Source organism: Neoarius graeffei, chromosome 7 (genome assembly GCF_027579695.1).
Source record: "Neoarius graeffei isolate fNeoGra1 chromosome 7, fNeoGra1.pri, whole genome shotgun sequence".
Lineage (NCBI taxonomy): Eukaryota > Metazoa > Chordata > Actinopteri > Siluriformes > Ariidae > Neoarius > Neoarius graeffei.
The window spans coordinates 48,356,544-48,376,722 of NC_083575.1; the positions used below are offsets into that span (position 1 = coordinate 48,356,544).

General features: G+C 38.0%; 1 protein-coding gene across 3 annotated transcripts; it reads left to right on the forward strand.

The window, feature by feature from the left end:
• Positions 1–650: 650 nt before the first annotated feature.
• si:dkey-45k15.1 (tumor necrosis factor alpha-induced protein 2) lies at positions 651–19,946 on the forward strand. 3 transcript variants are annotated; one of them, XM_060925850.1, is made up of 14 exons: positions 651–695; positions 9,791–9,942; positions 10,367–10,537; positions 10,672–11,284; positions 11,376–11,487; positions 12,684–12,815; positions 13,060–13,160; positions 13,331–13,444; positions 14,574–14,697; positions 14,838–14,960; positions 15,049–15,198; positions 15,293–15,414; positions 15,513–15,672; positions 15,826–19,946. In XM_060925850.1, exons 2-14 carry the CDS (start codon positions 9,792–9,794, stop codon positions 15,826–15,828), a joined length of 2,076 nt encoding a protein of 691 aa, XP_060781833.1. In that variant the 5' UTR covers positions 651–695; position 9,791; the 3' UTR covers positions 15,829–19,946. The 3 variants fall into 3 exon arrangements, with proteins under 3 accessions (XP_060781833.1, XP_060781832.1, XP_060781831.1); XM_060925849.1 differs by lacking the exon at positions 651–695 and adding an exon at positions 6,415–6,482; XM_060925848.1 differs by lacking the exon at positions 651–695 and adding an exon at positions 9,148–9,241.
• Positions 19,947–20,179: the final 233 nt, after the last annotated feature.

Genomic DNA, 20,179 nt, shown 5'->3' on the forward strand with positions numbered 1-20,179 from the left:
ATGTCTTTGGACTGTGGGGAAAACCGGAGCACCCGGAGGAAACCCATGCGGACATGGGGAGAACATGCAAACTCTGCACAGAAAGGCCCTCGCCGGCCACGGGGCTTGAACCCAGAACCTTCTTGCTGTGAGGCGACATTTTTCCCGGACCTTCTTGCTGTGAGGCGACTGTATTTTTCCTTTCTTTTCTTATTTTTAATTAAAATGAGTTAATGAATCGGGCAGCACGGTGGTGTAGTGGTTAGCGCTGTCGCCTCACAACAAGAAGGTCTGGGTTCGAGCCCCGTGGCCGGCGAGGGCCTTTCTGTGTGGAGTTTGCATGTTCTCCCCGTGTCCGCGTGGGTTTCCTCCGGGTGCTCCGGTTTCCCCCACAGTCCAAAGACATGCAGGTTAGATTAACTGACTCTAAATTGACCGTAGGTGTGAATGTGAGTGTGAATGGTTGTCTGTGTCTATGTGTCAGCCCTGTGATGACCTGGCGACTTGTCCAGGGTGTACCCCGCCTTTCGCCCGTAGTCAGCTGGGATAGGCTCCAGCTTGCCTGCAGAACAGGATAAAGCGATGAGATAATGAATCAGTTAAAAGCATGCTTGGCTTTACAAGGTTCATGTTTACTCTGGTTTTTTTTTTTTTTTTTTTACCTCAGCCAGGTGAAAGTGAAAGTAGAAAGTAATTTCACCTTCCAAACAGCTCAGGTGAGATCTGTTAGATTTCTGTATCAGATATAATTGGTTTCGATTATTATTTGTAAAAGTTCTGATACATAAGAATGTTTTTTAAAAGGTCTAGTTAAACTAGAAATAGCATGTAGTAAATATTGATAATTTATGTGATCAAATGTACCGTCCTTCGTTCCACTCGCCTCGCACGTCTGTCTGTGACTTTAAAAACAAAACCTGCTTTTTTTTTCTATAATGTGTTACTGTGAGGAAGTCTGTATGGTTTTACTGCACTGTCAGCGATGTTTCAGTAAGTCTCATGATAAGTGATAAGTTCAAAGTTTAACTGGGATGGTGTTAGAGTAAGCTGTTGGCATTGCTCAGGACCTGAGCATATTCTTTCTTTCTTTCTTTCTTTCTTTCTTTCTTTCTTTCTTTCTTTCTTTCTTTCTTTCTATAGATAGACACAATCCTCTTTTCCCTGTTCACAATGACGTTAGTTGTCAGGAATGCAGATGGGTGCAAACGCAGAGATGGCGTTTATTCGGCAAACTGACAATCAGAACCAAACTGTAAAACAAGCTCAATGACAAAGTGTAGCAAAAGACCAGCGAGGCACACACAGGTTATCAAAGGCATCCCTTAGCAAAAAGTAGTATACTTAAAGTTCATTTTATTAAGTATGCTTCAGTATAAGTATAGCAAGTATACTACAGACCATGTAAAGTATACAAATTAAAAAAAAAAGTATACAAATTTAATACTTTTTCGGACTAAATTGGAACATTTCAAGTTTATAAAAGTATACTTTAAAGTTCATTTAAAGTTTGCAAAAGTACACTTTAAAGTATACAACAAGTACACTCATCTATATACTATCAATGTACTTGGTATATCCCTCTCGTATGCTTAAACTAGTATACCACAAGCACACTTATCGATATACTGCCATTGTACTAGTTATATACTTCTTTTTTTAAAGATTTTTTTTGGGCTTTTTTCACCTTTATTGGCTAGGACAGTGTAGAGACAGGAAATGAGCTGGAGAGAGACAATAATAAACTAAAAATAGGGACTTGAAGTATCCCTTACGAAAATCTACCATGGTTTACTATGGTTTTACCATGGTTTTTATGTAGTAACCATGATTCTACCATGGTATCTCATGGTTATTCTAAGTACTATGAACCAACCATAGTATTACTATGGTTCATCCATGGTAGTAACCATGGTTCTACTATGGTATTTCATGGTGATTCTAAGTACTATGAACCAATCATAGCATTACTGTGGTTTATCCATAGTACTGCAGTAGCTGTGGTAGCATCATAGTTGTATGTGTAATAGGTCATAGTAACTACGAAATTAGTTTAAAAAGGGATAGTATGGTTTTTAAAAGGATGCACTAACTGTAGTATTACCATGCTTTCGTCCAACAGTCAATGCTGTAGAGAAGGATCTTGATTAACAGCCCAGATACATTAACATTTTCTTAGAACCTAAAAATTTAAGTGAACATTGAGGTAAAATGCACCATGGTTTTCATGGTTACCCAAAAAAACATGAAAACCATGAATAACTATAAACCATGGTAAAACCATGGTTAGTTTTCATAGTAAAACCATGGTTAATTTTCGTAAGGGATATAACTAAGGGGCGCCGTGGCTCCATACTTCGAGTCCCTATTTTTAGTTTATTATTGTATACTCTAAGTATACTGTTATAAACGTTGGTTATTTCACTAGTTTACTTGTTATACTTTAAGTTTGCTTGGCATATTACTTGTAGCTTACTATTTATATACTGGAAATATACTCCTTAAAGTATTCTTAAAGTTTACTCATACTATAGTATGTGTACACAAGAGTGTGATGCATTTACAAAATCACAAGACAGAATGTTGAAAACAAATTTGATATTTCAAATATTTCAAACATTTCAAAAACAAAGACCTATGAAATCAAGTCCTTCCTTACTGGAGAAATTGATCAATAAAGTCAAGTCAAAAGTTTTTCTATTTTTGTGTATGATTTTAAGGTACATAAAGATAATGCAATTGAGCACACATACTATATACTGTAAAGTTTTAAACTCCAGCATTATATTATATTAATATATAAATTAAATATAGTTAGTTTTTTCTTTTTTTTATCAGACATCTACAGTGGTGCTTGAAAGTTTGTGAACCCTTTAGAATTTTCTATATTTCTGCATAAATATGACCTAAAACAACATCAGATTTTCACACAAGTCCTAAAAGTAGATAAAGAGAACCCAGTTAAACAAATGAGACAAAAATATTATACTTGGTCATTTATTTATTGAGGAAAATGATCCAATATTACATATCTGTGAGTGGCAAAAGTATGTGAACCTTAAGGATTAACAGTTAATTTGAAGGTGAAATTAGAGTCAGGTGTTTCCAATCAATGGGATGACAATCAGGTGTGAGTGGGCGCCCTGTTTTATTTAAAGAACAGGGATCTATCAAAGTCTGATCTTCACAACACATGTTTGTGGAAGTGTATCATGCCACAAACAAAGGAGATTTCTGAGAACCTCAGAAAAAGTGCTGTTGATGCTCATCAGGCTGGAAAAGGTTACAAAACCATCTCTAAAGAGTTTGGACTCCACCAATCCACAGTCAGACAGATTGTGTACAAATGGAGGAAATTCAAGACCAATATTACCCTCCCCAGGAGTGGTCGACCAACAAAGATCAAGGTGTGTAATAGTTGGCGAGGTCACAAAGGACCCCTGGGTAACTTCTAAGCAACTAGCCTCTCTCACATTGGCTAATATTAATGTTCATGAGTCCACCATCAGGAAAACACTGAACAACAATGGTGTGAATGGCAGGGTTTCAAGGAGAAAGCCACTGCTCTCCAAAAAGAACATTGCTGCTTGTCTGCAGTTTGCTAAAGATCACGTGGACAAGCCAGAAGGCTATTGGAAAAATATTTTGTGGAAGGATGAGACCAAAATAGAACTTTTTGGTTTAAATGAGAAGTGTTATGTTTGGAGAAAGGAAAACACTGCATTCCAGCATAAGAACCTTATCCCTTCTGTGAAACATGGTGGTGGTAGTATCATGGTTTGGGCCTGTTTTGCTGCATCTGGGCCAGGATGGCTTGCCATCATTGATGGAACAATGAATTCTGAATTATACCAGTGAATTCTAAAGGAAAATGTCAGGACATCTGTCTATGAACTGAATCTCAAGAGAAGGTGGGTCATGCAGCAAGACAACGACCTTAAGCACACAAGTTGTTCTACCAAAGAATAGTTAAAGAAGAAGAAAGTTAATGTTTTGGAATGGCCAAGTCAAAGTCCTGACCTTAATCCAATCAAAATGTTGTGGAAGGACCTGAAGCGAGCAGTTCATGTGAGGAAACCCACCAACATCCCAGAGTTGAAGCTGTTCTGTATGGAGGAATGGGCTAAAATTCCTCCAAGCCGGTGTGCAGGACTGATCAACAGTTACCGGAAATGTTTAGTTACAGTTATTGCTGCACAAGGGGATCACACCAGATACTGAAAGCAAAGGTTCACATACTTTTGCCACTCACAGATATGTAATTTTGGATCATTTTCCTCAATAAATAAATGACCAAATCTAATATTTTTGTCTCATTTGTTTAACTGGGTTCTCTTCATCTACTTTTAGGACTTGTGTGAAAATCTGATGATATTTTAGGTCATATTTATGCAGAAATATAGAAAATGTTAAAGGGTTCACAAACTTTCAGGCACCACTGTAGTTTTTAGGTTTGTTTACCTGACATGTTTCAACGTACGACTGTCGTCTTCCTCAGAGTGTCACCGGATGTTGTTGGTGACGCATCTTTTATCAGCTGATGTTTCCGAAGGCGTGGCCTTCCTGTCTGGTTTGACAGTCACGCCTTCTACTGTCTGTTCGTCCCCTGCAAGATGGCACTCCAGGTATGGGAGAGCATGTATGCTCCCTCATCCCGGTTGATGGTCCTCGGGCTTCGCTTACGGATCTCCATGGCCTCCCTGATCCAGCGTTGATGTTTATTATCTTCTGTGCGGATGACTCTGGCATTCCCCCAGTCCATAATATGATTTTCCCTTTTGCAGTGATCTGTTATAGCTGACTTATAATTTTCCTGTTGTGCCTTTTCTTTTATTGTTCGGGTTTGTCTTGTAGCTGTCTCCTTTTCGCACTCTTTCTTATGTTCATTTTTCCTTGTGTTGAAACTCCTTCCTGTCTCCCCGATGTAAGTTTTATTGCATATTTGGCATGGAATCTCATATATGGTGTTGCATCTGTTGTCTAGATGTATTCTGTCTTTGGGATGAACCAGGATCTGACAGAGTGTTGTGTATGGTTTGACAGGTGTGTTATTGTTGTGTTTCCTCATTGCTCTTTGAATGCGTTCTGTTATTCACCTGATGTATGGTAATGCCACTACTCCCCTGTGTTCTTGTTTATTGGTTTGTTTTTTCTCTTTCTTCTGTGTTTTATTGTTCTTGACCTGTTCTGCCCCTTTGGATATTGCCCATTGTGGATATTGACATGCTTTCAGTGCGTGCTGTATATGTTGTTCCTCCTGTTCTTTGTCCTGTGGATCTGTGATTATTGTTGCGCGTTCATGTAATGTTCTGACTACTGATATTTTGTGCATTATGGGGTGTTCGGAAGTCCAGTTTAAATATTGGTCGGTGTGTGTGGGTTTTCTGTGTACTTTTATTTTGATGTCCCCATCTTCTGTGTGATGTATTTTTAAGTCCAAAAATGCTATTGACTGCTCCATTTCCTCTTCATGTGTGAATTTTATATTACCGGTATTGTCTATGGTGTTGAGATGGTCGGTAAGTTGTTGAGTGTGTCCCCTCTTCACTTTTTCCAGTATGTCATCCATGTAACGTTTCCAGAGTGTTGGCCTGTATTCTGCTGGTATTGTAGTGAGTGCTTTCTGCTCCAGATCTTCCATGAAAAAGCCGCACATGATGGCTGATAGTGGGTCTCCCATGGCAAAACCTTCCTTTTGTCTGTAAATTGTATTCCTGAACTGAAAGTATGTGGATGTGGCGATGAATTGAAGGAGCTGAGTGATGTCTTGTACAGTGAGGTTTGTTCGTTTCTTGAGCGTCCTATCTGTTTTTAATTTTTCTTGTACTACCTGTATGGTGGCTTCCGTGGGTGTTCTGGTGAAAAGAGATATGACGTCGTGTGATATGAAAACTTCGTCTTGCTGGATTTTGATGTTTTTTAGTTCTTCTGCCAGTTGTTTTGAGTTTTTGCAGTGTTGGTCTGTGAGTCCTAGTAATGGTTTAATTATTTCGGTGAGTGCTTTTGATAGGTTGTATGTCACTGAACCAATGCTATCTACTATGGGGCGTAATGGTGTTCCTGGTTTGTGTATCTTTGGTGTGCCGTAAATCCTGGGGATGACGTTGGCTGTGGGTACTAAATGATTGTATGCCTGCTTATCTATTTTATTTTCATCGAGTAGTGGTTTGAGTAGTGATTTAAGTTTCTTTTTCTTGTCTTCGGTTGGGTCTTTTCTTAATATCTCGAATGCGTTGTCAGTGAGTAATTCCATCATTCATCATTTTACCATGGAGATCCATAAGCGAAGCCCGAGGACCATCAACCGGGATGAGGGAGCATACATGCTCTCCCATACCTGGAGTGCCATCTTGCAGGGGACGAACAGACAGTAGAAGGCGTGACCGACCTGTCAAACCAGACAGGAAGGCCACGCCTTCGGAAACATCAGTTGATAAAAGATGCGTCACCAACAACATCTGGTGACACTCTGAGGAAGACGACAGTCGTACATCGAAACATGTCAGGTAAACAAACCTAAAAACTAGATGTCTAATATAAAAAAAAGAAAAAACTAACTATATTTAATATATGACATAATGAACGTAATCGAAAGATATAAATTAAATGTTAAGCATGAGTCAATGACGACCTTATTATGCACTTGGAGCAAGATATACTAAGTATTAGTACTTTGTGGCAGAAAAACGTAAAAAGTATACTAAAGTATACATTTTAGTCTTAAAGTATAAGTGTAAGTCTTAGTATTAATGTACTTAGTCTTAGACTTTTGTTTATACTTTTCAGTATAAGCCAAGTATACTTCACTATACTATTCTTAAGTATATAAAATATAGTTTATAAAAAGTCAACTTGGGCGGCATGGTGGTGTAGTGGTTAGCGCTGTCGCTTCACAGCAAGAAGGTCCGGGTTTGAGCCCCGTGGCCGGCAAGGGCCTTTCTGTGCGGAGTTTGCATGTCCCATGTCTCGCCTATCCCAGCTGACTATGGGCGAGAGGCGGGGTACACCCTGGACAAGTCGCCAGGTCATCACAGGGCTGACACAGAGACAAACAACCACTCACATTCACACCTACAGTCAGTTTAGAGCCACCAATTAGCCTAACCTGCATGTCTTTGGACTGTGGGGGAAACCAGAGCACCCAGAGGAAACCCACGCAGACACGAGGAGAACATGCAAACTCCGCACAGAAAGGCCGCTGGGCTCGAACCCAGGACATTCTTGCTGTGAGGCGACAGTGCTAACCACAATACCACTGTGCCACCCGGCGGTCACTGATCTCGATGTAAAATATCTGGAGAGCTCATTGGCTAGTCAGGGTGAAGCCATCTGGCCACCATATTACCACGCACATCGGTTTGGTACGATTTTGTGTAGCCTCGGAAGCTACACAAAACCGGACATGTTATTCATCCAATTGTTGAGAAAAAATACAAACTGGACATGTTATTCATCTAACTGGACATGTTCTTAGCACTGTCGCCTCACAGCAAGGAGGTCCTGGGTTCAAGCCCAGTGGCCAATGGGGGTCTTTCTGTGTGGAGTTTGCATGTCCTCCCCGTGTCTGCGTGGGTTTCCTCCGGGTGCTCCGGTTTCCCCCACAGTCCAAAGACATGCAGGTTAGGCTAATTGGTGGCTCTAAATTGACCGTAGGTGTGAGTGTGAATAGTTGTTTGTCTCTCTGTGTCAGCCCTGTGATGACCTGGCGACTTGTCCAGGGTGTACCCCGCCTCTCACCCATAGTCAGCTGGGATAGGCTCCAGCTTGCCTGCAACCCTGTAAAACAGGATAAGCGGCTACAGATAATGGATGGACGGATGGATACATTCATGGCAGTGTAGTGGTTAGCACTGTTGCCTCACAGCAAGAAAGTTCTGCGTTTGAGCCCAGTGGCCGACGGGGGCCTTTCTGTGTGGAGTTTGCATGTTTTCCCCGTGTCTGCGTGGGTTTCTTCTGGGTGCTCTGGCTTCCCCCACACTCCAAAGACATGCAGGTTAGGTTACTTGGTGGGTCTAAATTGACTGTAAGTGTGAATGTGAGTGTGAATGGTTGTTTGTCTCTATGTGTCAGCCCTGTGATGATCTGGAGACTTGTCCAGGGTGTACCCTGCCTCTCGCCCATACAGTAGTCAGCTGGGATAGGCTCCAGCATGCCCACGACCCTGAACAGGATAAACGGTTACAGATAATGGATGGATGGATACATTCATGAAGATCACTGCAGATTCTATAATAATAATAATAATAATAATAATAATAATTATTATTATTATTATTATTATTATCTCATTAATATTATTATTATTATTATCTCATCTCATTATCTCTAGCTGCTTTATTCTGTTCTACAGGGTCGCAGGCAAGCTGGAGCCTATCCCAGCTGACTACGGGCGAAAGGTGGGGTACACCCTGGACAAGTCGCCAGGTCATCACAGGGCTGACACATAGACAACCATTCACACTCACATTCACACCTATGTTCAATTTAGAGTCACCAGTTAACCTAACCTGCATGTCTTTGGACTGTGGGGGAAACCGGAGCACCTGGAGGAAACCCACGCTGACACAGGGAGAACATGCAAACTCCGCACAGAAAGGCCCTCACCGGCCACGGGGCTCGAACCCGGACCTTCTTGCTGTGAGGCGACAGCGCTAACCACTACACCATCGTGCCGCCCTATTATTATTATTATTATTATTATTATTACTATTAGTGAGGGCGGTGCAGTGCATGTTGGTTATTGTGGTCTGAGGCAGTTATGTTTGAAGGTGGCTGCCAACCCTGGGAGTTGGAGTTTTGAGTGGGTGCAGACGTGACATTAGTAAAATGACAACATTTCTCAGAAAAAAATGGTAACTTTCCCAGTTAGATAACTTTGAATAGAAAATATGCAAAGTAAATTAAATCTTAGTGAGGATTATTGACTAATTTGTCCACCAAAACTAATGCTAATTTGGGATGGCATGGTGGTACAGTCATTAGCACTGTTGCCTCACAACAAGAAGGTTCTGGGTTCAAACCTGGTGCTGACTGGGGCCTTTCTGTGTTGAGTTTGCATGTTCTCCCATGCATGGGTTTCCTCTGGTTTCACGGTCCAAAGACATGAAGATTAGGTCAACTGGCTACTCTAAATAGCTCAAAAGTGTGAATGATTGTTCACCTCTGTGTTAGCCCTACAACAGATTACCAACCTGCCCAGGGTGAACCTCACCTCTGGCCCAAAGTCATCTGGAATTGGCTCCATCTTCCACTGCCATCCTGACAGGCAAGCGGTATAGATGATGGATGATAATTGATTGATAAACACTGTAATAGATAATTTCGCATGAAGATCAGTTGGAAATCTCATCTACAATATATGATATAAGATAAGTCTTTATTGTCATTGTCACTTTTTCAAAGGTATAATGAAATTGAAGGTGCTGTTGACTCATGAGTTATAGAAAAAATAAAAACAAATAAAGTATAAAAATAAATAGTAAAGTATACAGAATTGCACTGATAAAATAGTATAAACAGAATATAAACAGAATTGTATTGGTTCTGTATGTACACAGGTTGCACTGATAAGAAAAAAAACTATATATATATATATATATATATATATATATATATATATATATATATATATATATATATATATATATATATATATATATATATATAATATACAAATTACCAGTGCAATGTGCAATTTGTATACACACACATATATACAACGGTTGTGTATATATGCACATTGGGGATAGGGCCAAGAATAGTTCTATTGCACATTTGAGTTTAAAGCCATATGTATGCTCATATATGCTCACAGAATGGCAGAACGTGAAAATCTTGCTGAAAAGCAACCAAGTGAATCAGTGCTTCGGAAGAGCATTATACGGAAACTCTCAATGAAAAAAAGAAGAGGAAAAGAAGCAGCCGCAGCAGATGACACTCCCAAGCCTGCTGCTTCTGATACACAAAGTAAAATTAATTCACTTCACTCTCACATTTCATTTACACTTCTGAATAATAGTACAAAACAAACAAACAAACAAACAAACAAATTAATAAATACATTTAAAAAAAATGGAACCTGCCAAAATGAATGTAGTATCAAAAAGAATGCTTATAAAGCTGTTTTACATGTACCGGTAATATGAATAAGCTGAGTAGAAACCTTTAAAAAATTAAAATACATTTATAGAGATAGTGTAATCTGCTTTGGTTGATTACAAGCCTAATAATGGAATTGTGTAATCTGTAATCAAGATAAATAAAGCCACACTTAATACAAAAATGAAAGTCCTTAAACCTCTTCATGGTTCTTTCAAAGGAAATTCTTGAAGAACTTTTGATAGACTGAAGTGAGGTTTGTAAGTTGTGTCTTTATTTATATGTTGTTTAGAGCCCTCTACAGATGGCTTTCGGTGGACAAATTGGAGAAAAAGTTTTAGGCAACAACGTAGCCAGGAAAAATCTGTCCCAGAACATGGTGCCACCACCAGCACTGTAATGGGGAAAGAGACCACTAATGACTATGATTTCACAGATAATATTCCGCCAGCACCTTTGTCAGGTAAGTACTTTACTAAGTACTAGAATTTACTAAGACTTATTAATGTAGGATATAATGGATATTTGTCAATGTGTCAAACAATCTTGCTTTTTTGTCTTAATCTTAATCATTTTCTTTCATATGTCTTTGTGCAGTAATGGAGATTAACGATCTCATTGAAAAGGAAAGCTTGAAAGAAGCCTATCAGAATATACTCTCTCTGCAGAAGGAGGTTGAATGTGAGCAGAAAGCTCTGAGTGAAGAAGCATCAGTGAAACTGACCCATAAAAAGAAAGATCTGATTCTGCTCTACAACAACCTGAGGGATAAACTTACTAAAATTGTCTGTCAATCCTGTGCTCAGCCTTCTTGCAAAAAAGAGCTACTGGTGCAGGTGGTTGGCATCATTCAGGATAGGGAAAGGAATGAAGGAAATGTGAGAGTTGAAGGGGGTTGGAGAGATGCCTGGAGGACTGCAATCGAGCAAGGGGTGACAGAGACACTCGGGAAGATTCACCGAGACATCGATGAGCAAAAGGTTTCCTGTATAGAAGTACATTTGGAGCATTTGGGTAAAAAGATTGTGGAGCTTTTGGAGATGGTAAAGTCAGAGATTTTAAATTTGTATCCAGCGAGTTTCCAAGTCTTCGAAACGTATGTTTCTTCTTGTCACAAGTTTGTAAGTGAACACCTAAAAGTGCTTCTGGGAAAGTTCACTGAACTGAAAGATTATAATGCCTTACTGGATTTTATCAACCGCTACCATAGGTGAGAATTTGCAATGAGTATTCTAGACATTTTTATTGAAAAGCTTGACAATAAAATAATATTTACCTCAACTTTACATTGTACCTTACAGTGAGATTCTTAGTAGGCCCTCTTTGCAGCCAGAGATGAAGGAGCAAACGTTTCTCACACTATCTGGTGACTTCCTAGACCAGGTTAAGAAAGCATATTGTGACTGTCTACAGGTAAGAAACAGCCATGTGGACTTCTGTTTACACACACACACACACACACACACACACACACACACACACACACACACACAAATATATATATATATATATATATATATATATATATATATATATATATATATATATATATATATAGTGTGTGTGTGTGTGTGTATACTGTATATATACACTCAGACAATTTTGTGTTTTCCATGAAAAGTCACACTTTTATTTACCACCATAAGTTGTAAAATGAATAGAAAATATAGTCAAGACATTTTTCTGGCCATTTTGAGCATTTAATCGACCCCACAAATGTGATGCTCCAGAAACTCAATCTGCTCAAAGGAAGGTCAGTTTTATAGCTTCTCTAAAGAGCTCAACTGTTTTCAGCTGTGCTAACATGATTGTACAAGGGTTTTCTAATCATCCATTAGCCTTCTGAGGCAATGAGCAAACACATTGTACCATTAGAACACTGGAGTGAGAGTTGCTGGAAATGGGCCTCTATACACCTATGGAGATATTGCACCAAAAACCAGACATTTGCAGCTAGAATAGTCATTTACCACATTAGCAATGTATAGAGTGGATTTCTGATTAGTTTAAAGTGATCTTCATTGAAAAGAACAGTGCTTTTCTTTCAAAAATAAGGACATTTCAAAGTGACCCCAAACTTTTGAACGGTAGTATATATATATATATATATGTGTGTGTGTGTGTGTGTGTGTGTGTGTGTGTGTGTTGTGTGTACCGGTATATACACATGTGTTTACAGAAAAAAACTGTATCTGAGTAGCATATTACATAAGAGAGCACTTTTCAGATTAAAAAGAAAACTTAGTGAAGGCTGCTGGGTTTTGCTGCAAAATTAAGAAGCAAGTGTGACAGTCAAAGTCTCCAGAAGAACTGTGGCTGGTTCTGCAAGATGCTCAGCAAAACCTACAGCTCATTTCCTTATAAAACTGCACTCACTGTACCTGAGACTACTTTTTTTTTTAACACAAAGGGTCGTCTCACACCAAATATTGACTTTGTTTCATTTATTATGGCTTACTGCTGTTATATAGTATTTTTTTATGTTGAAACATTTCATTTCATTATTTTTAAGCCATTTTCTGGTCTCCAGCATTTTGCACATTATTATTATTATTATTATTATTATTATTATTATTATTATTATTATTATTATTATTATTTTAAATTAGGAGACTCTACATGCCTCTTTGGGCAATGCCATTAATGCTGAACAGGAGGAAGTATGGAAGAAGAAAATGACTCCCAATAGAATAAAAGATGGACTATTCCTCATCTCTGATATTTACACAAATGTCTGTGAAGTATGTAAACCATGTTTCTCTGAAGAAATCTACCTTTACAACATTGGATATTATGGTTTTTGTCAAAAACTAGCCTTTGTGTTGGCTTTCCTTGCCAACTGACAGTATGTTTTATAAGTTGGGATAAAGAGTTTTCTGAAAATGTTCATTCTTTAAAATCTTTGCACTTTTGTGACAAAGATAAAGGGTGATGTTTATTAAAATGTGGGAGTGCTATCATCAAAACAGACTTTTTCATATTTAGATTATCAGGAAATATTCTGATAATTGTGCAAAGATTGACGCAGATCTGGAAACGATGGCCATCTGCAAATGCATGGAGGTTCTGAAACACTTTCCCAAAAGGTAAACAAAACTCTGACATACTGACATGACGCCTGTTGCTTTCATCTATTGCATCTATTGTAAACTGTAAATATAAAACATGACTGAAATATCTTTCATCTATAACTTTATTTTACATCAGTTGTTCAACCAATATACACATTTCCATGGTTGCATTATTTCTGGTCTAGATTTGAAGAGGAGTTTTCAAAGCAGAGCCACTCACTGTTGGGCTCAGACTTACTGGACTGCTGTCTGTGGGCTAAATATCACATTGTCTATATCAACAGCTTTAGCTTCCTTAAGTAAGTCTTCAGTAAAAGTAATGCTTCAGAGGCAGTGTTTGTTCTTTCTGCTTGGGCAGGTAATTCACTGCATGACTTTGCGATTGGGTCAAGTAGTTTTTGTCAGAATGATGTGAGTGAAATCCTACGAGTAGTTTACAAACATAACAATTATCACAGTTATACAGTCTCTGTACTGGTTTTGATTGTATGGTAGAATATGCTATCACCCATCCATCCATCCATTATCTGTAGCCACTTATCCTGTACAGGGTCGCAGGCAAGCTGGAGCCTATCCCAGCTGACTACGGGCGAAAGGCGGGGTACACCCTGGACAAGTCGCCAGGTCATCACAGGGCTGACACATAAACACAGACAACCATTCACACTCACATTCACACCTACGGTCAATTTAGAGTCACCAGTTAACCTAACCTGCATGTCTTTGGACTGTGGGGGAAACCGGAGCACCCGGAGGAAACCCACTCGGACACGGGGAGAACATGCAAACTCCACACAGAAAGGCCTTCGTCAGCCGCTGGGCTCAAACCCAGGACCTTCTTGTTGTGAGGCAACAGTGCTAACCACTACACCACCTTGCCGTCCCATGCTATCACCCAGATTCCAAAATAAAAAGTTGGGATGCTGTATGAACTATAAATAAAATCAGAATGCAATGATTTGCAAATCCTTTCACCCTATATTCAATTAAATATGAGACAAAGACAAGACATGACATTTAAATGTTCAAACTGATAAACTTTATTGCTTTTTTTGTAAATATACACTCATGCTGAATTTGATGCACATTCACATTCCAAAAAAAAAAAAAGCTGGGACAGGGACAACAAAAGACTGGAAAAGTTTTGTAATGCTCACTGTCTGGAACATTCTACAGGTAAACAGGTTAATTGGTAATCAGAAAGGCTCAGGCGTTCACAAGCAAGGATGGGGCAAAGTTCACCACTTGATGAAAAACTGTGTGGGCAAATAGTCCAACAGTTTATTAAAAAGGTTTCTCAACATACAATTGCAAGGAATTTAGGGATTTCACCACTGACAATTCATTATATCATTAAAATATTTATTGATTTTACATAGCAACTCAACCTTTTTACAATCGTGGTTATTTATTGTGTTTCTGTTCCAGAGAGCATATAGAGGGCTATAGTGAGAAGTGTCCAAAGCAGGTGGAAGAACTTGCAACAGAGGTGGATGGAGTCATTGACTGTCTGAGACGAGCTCTGCTGGAGCAATTTAGAGTTGAAACTGAGGTGGGCTGTTTTGAATGTTGGGGTTAAATGATCCCATTTGTGTGTGTATTTCGATACAGTTGATAAAAATGCAGCCAAGTGATTTGTAAGCATTATCAATGCTGAATCCTGAGCTTATCTAATTCCTTCCTTTGTTTCAGTCTTACCTGGGGAGTCTAATGACCAAGAACTGGCTTAACACAGATACTGATTTCAATGAACTGGTTAACAGAATAGAGACTTACTCTGAATACAGCAAATCCATAAGACATCCACATGCACAAGTGAGTATGATCATTTGGACTCTTTGTAAATTAATTCCTAAAAGAATGTTATACTTCATCTTATTACTTTATCTTTCTTGTCCTGCAGTCTTTTGCCAATGATTTGCATTACCATGTAGCGAAAGGGTATATATCTGAACTACTGAGGAATAAATACTCCTGCAAAGGCAAGAAGAATGCTGCTGCTGCTAAGATTAATGACCAGTGGACTGAGCTTGTTAAGCTGTTCTGTGAAATGGTAAGATAGAAGTTATGTATTCAGATGAAAACATCTTTCTGCATATATTAATCATGATGTAAAATGTAAAAATGTGTACATGTTGCTAATTCAGGGATCAACCTTAGACTGGCTTCACTCACTGGGATGTCAAATTAGTAAAATCATTGAACAGGAAAGTGAGAAAGATATTAAAAATGTCTTAAAACCATTGGTTGAAAATTACCCAGACATAAGGTAAGCAAAGTCTCTCATTCTTTATGATATTGAATGTTTATCCCAGAGTACTGCACATTTGAGATAACATGTTCTTTCTAAACATTTTCAATTTCCAGTAAAAAGCAATTCTCAGCTATTCTATACTTCAGAGACAGTGGTTTCAAGTTTGAGAGGTCACCAGCCATTCGGTGCTTCACTGAGCTTAAGCGGGAGATAGAGGACAGGAAAACAGAAAACACTGGAAATCATGATCACATCTTCTTCAGTGACATTAAGGTACTTGTGTTAACTGATAAATCTGCATCGCTATTGTTACACACATGCATAGGCTATTTGGACGATTACCAATATACACCAGAATTGTAACTTTTTGTCTTATATAATATGGAGTTTCATATAAGGGTTACAAATAATTTCTTTAATTTTTAGTGAAACAGACATCAGCCTGGTGCCCTTCTAGAAGTCCCAAAGCCTTGATGACCTCTATCATTATATCACTCGTCTCATGAAGGTGGTTTGGGTTGGATGCAAGTGCAGTTTTTGTTTTTATTTAAATCAATATTTATACAGAAATATCCAGTTTAGCATTGCTAGTTTAAATGGATGTAACATAATTAATAAAAATATAACAAAAAAGAAAAAGTTTTAGAAAAAGTTTATTTTATGAAAATAAACAACCCATTTAAAAAGAGCATTCAAAGAATGTACTCAAGAAACAGACACTTGTCAGGTGGTCAGCAAACAACATCCAACAGGTGCAAAGACAAGAATGAATGTTAATGTTAATTAATTAATATTACAGTTAAAACTGTAAGCACAAAACAAGAAAACAAGGCTTGGTATATATATATATATATATATTAGTGCTGTCAAGTGATAAAAATATTTAATCGCGATTAATGTCGCGACTGTCATAGTTAACTCGCGATTAATTGCAATTTAATCGCACATTTTTGTCACATGAAAAACCATTGTAATTCTCTTATCAGCATAAAAAAGTGAATGGGCTTGCTTTGTACTGCAACGCATAACATGTCTTGACACAGCCACTGCAAAGTGAAACCTAAGCCGAGCACCGGGGCTGGCAAAAGAACCATGAGTGAAGTGATCTACTGCTTGAGTTAGTCTACAGCTCTAATCAGAGAGACAGGTTACACAGTGACGGTAGGCTTGACATGCTTGATTATAATATAAAGTACACTATTATATTAACTTTAAGTTGTTCGTTGATAAATATTGCATTGAATCTGATCTTTACTGTTTCAGCTCACTTAACACATTTTGTACTTTTACACTTTCTGCCTGTTGATGCGTCGCGCTGTCCAATCAGAGGCGGCCAAATTTGCATATTACAGGAAGGATTTCTGGGATAGCATTGAGTTTACAGTTCAGAGGGATCTGGCTTCTTTAGACGCTGTCTTCTTAAAACTGAATACATATTTAAAAAGAGCCAAATGAGCCAGTCTTTTGAACGGCTCTTTTCAAAGAATGGATCACAAAGATGCGGATCCCATCAAAGAGCCATAAATCCCATCTCTACTAGCGCGCCCTGCCCATGCTGGTTCTTTGGGGGGGGGGCAGAGGACTCTGGCTGTGCGGGGCGTGGCATTACAGTCTAGCTGCTATCATTTTTCTAAGCAAAGTCTCTGTTCCAAGTTCCTGGCAGTTTCAAAAGCTTATGAAAAACCTACATCATGTCACAGAGCGTTAATCTCGCGATAAAAAAATTATCGCCGTTAAAATTGAGTCAAGTTAACGCGTTAATAACACGACATTTTTGACAGCACTAATATATATATATATATATATATATATATATATATATAAACGGTGATGTGTTTATCTTCGAGTGTTGAATGTATACGAAGCAAACAAGTGAAATATTTTCAACACAAGAAGATAAATTTCATATCTTTGTGCCACAGTGTAATGTTCTTTATATTATATGGACACATCCACAAAAAAAAACAAAAAATGCAAGCTAATCCAAAGAATTTTAATTTTGAACCGGTTTGCCATTTTAACCATGCGTGTCAAGTCAGTGGGAAAACACTGTGAGTGACGTCATTGGAGTGAAATAACGAAAATTATTCTATCCACATTCACTGGATATGAGCAATTGTATGCTTTGATTGGCTACTCTACTAGGCTATCAGCTCATATACCATGAGTAGAGAAAACAAAATGGTGGAGCGTTTTGCTGAACCAACCGAAGGCGAAATAAAAACTCTACTCGAAAACAACCCCCCCCCCAAAAAACAAAAAAAGCAACAAAATATGGAATAAAAGTATTTGATGGTAAGAACGTATCTTTTTTATTTTTCAAGAATTATTATTATAGCATTTTTCACAAATTGCTCCTGTCATTTTACCAGTTGGGTGGCACGGTGGTGTAGTGGTTAGCGCTGTCGCCTCACAGCAAGAAGGTCCAGGCTCGAGCCCCGTGGCCGGCGAGGGCCTTTCTGTGTGGAGTTTGCATGTTCTCCCCGTGTCCACGTGGGTTTCCTCTGGGTGCTCCGGTTTCCCCCACAGTCCAAAGACATGCAGGTTAGGTTAACTGGTGACCCTAAATTGACCGTAGGTGTGAATGGTTGTCTGTGTCTATGTGCCAGCCCTGTGATGACCTGGCGACTTGTCCAGGGTGTACCCCGCCTTTTGCCCGTAGTCAGCTGGGATAGGCTCCAGCTTGCCTGCGACCCTGTAGAACAGGATAAAGCGGCTACAGATAATGAGATGAGATGAGATTTTACCGGTTTGTTTACATTCTAAGCGGTAATGATTTTGTCAGACATTTTGTATAAAGTTTTTATAGAGCGAATTTGCAAAAAATAAAAATGATCTGTTTCTCAAAATCCAGTGAATGTGGATAGAATAAAACAGTTATTCCACTCAATCTCATCGTACATGGCTTATAGCCAACTTGGTGCTATGTGCCTCATCAGCTATCAGCTCATGTACGACTCAGTTTCGTGGAATAACTGTCACTCAGATCCGCAATCTATTTTGTATGAAAAATATGAGTTTTTCAACATGAGAAGGTAAACTTCATATCTTTGAGCCAATATGTGATTTTTAAAAATTATATAGACATATTCACAAAAACTACGCAAGTTAATCAAAACAATTCACTGATATCCTCACGAGTGAGGATATTGGAAAATATGTTACTCAATGTCCCGTATGTAGTTCATATGAAAAATATGAGTGGTGTATTTCCCAGTAAAACTAAGGAAGCGTATTGTTGCCACACCAGAAAAAAGGGAAAAAAAAATCAGTATCATGTAATACCATGAAAAGTCTATTGTTATAACAACATATTTCTCATGTTATAACAATATATTTTCACATTATTATGTGAAACATTTCATGTAATAATTTGGTATTATGTTATAATGTGATAATTTGGAGGTAGCTTGTAGCCATGGAGCCATCTGTGTCCCTCCAGCTGATCAATGAGAAATGATGCTACCTCCAGCAGGTCGGACTCATTCTTCCTTTCTGTCCAGCCCCATGTATTTTAACATTCTTCTTAGAGTGTGCACACTTATTACAGTGTCATCCACCGTATTCAGTAACAGAAGAGTCTCGCCATGTCTCAACCGGAGCATGAAATTGAACTTGATTAAATCATGTAAATGAGCCACATTACCCAGTTCATTCTCTGCACACCTCATTCAAACCACAGATTCAAATATGAGTTAAAAGTTATCACATTATAACAATATAAATGATCACGTTATAACATGAAACGTTTCATGTAATAACGTGAAAATACATTATAACAATAAACTTTTCACATTATTATGTGATACTGTTTTTTTTTTTTCCTGGTGTGGCAGCAATATGCTTCTGCAGTAAAACATTCATGTCTATATAATAGACAAACAAACAAGTAAATTAAAAAAAATGTATGTGTGTGTGTGAGACAAAATAGAATTTATGTGTTCAGATGAAAATACAGTTTGTATATATTTCTGCATATACTCATCACTATGTACTAAAATGTAAAAATGTTGCAAATTCTACTGTTACTCACAACTCACTAGGATATCAAATTAGTAAAGCCATTAAACCTTTTGTACAAAGCAGTGAACATCTATATCAATATCACAAATTTGCTTACATTTAGGGACCTGCAGAATCTTGAATATTAAATATTTAAGATATCAAGCATTTACTGTTTTTGTTTTAAATATTTCACAACCATAAATGGTCTGTGTATTTACAATTTTAATTAAAAAAAACCCCCAAAAACCTGATTTTCAATGTGGTGTCAGACTTTTGGACCCCATTGTATGTAGTGTGTGTGTGTGTGTGTGTGTGTGTGTGTGTGTGTGTGTGTGTGTGTGTGTGTGTGTGTGTGTGAGATGGGAAATGGAGTTGAATATATAAATGTTGCTGTGGAAAATTCTGAAAACTGTAATAACCTTCTTTAAACAATATAAATCATATTGTTTGTAAGATAGTTGTTTACAGCATTAGTAGATTAGGTGTGTTTGAAAGATGTTTTAACAAATATCATGATCTATTTGGGGTAAAGGTGCATTTAATCATGATTCATATTTCAAATATATATATATATATATATATATATATATATATATATATATATATATATATATATATATATATTCACATTTTCCTATTGCTGTTTTTTGTGTATTAAGAGCCATTAAAAACCCTGATCTATCCTACAGTTACTGTCATGTTTGTATACATGAGTGAAACTAGGATTCCTAATTGATACATTTTTCTCTGTACATTACTGGTAGTTGCCACTAGA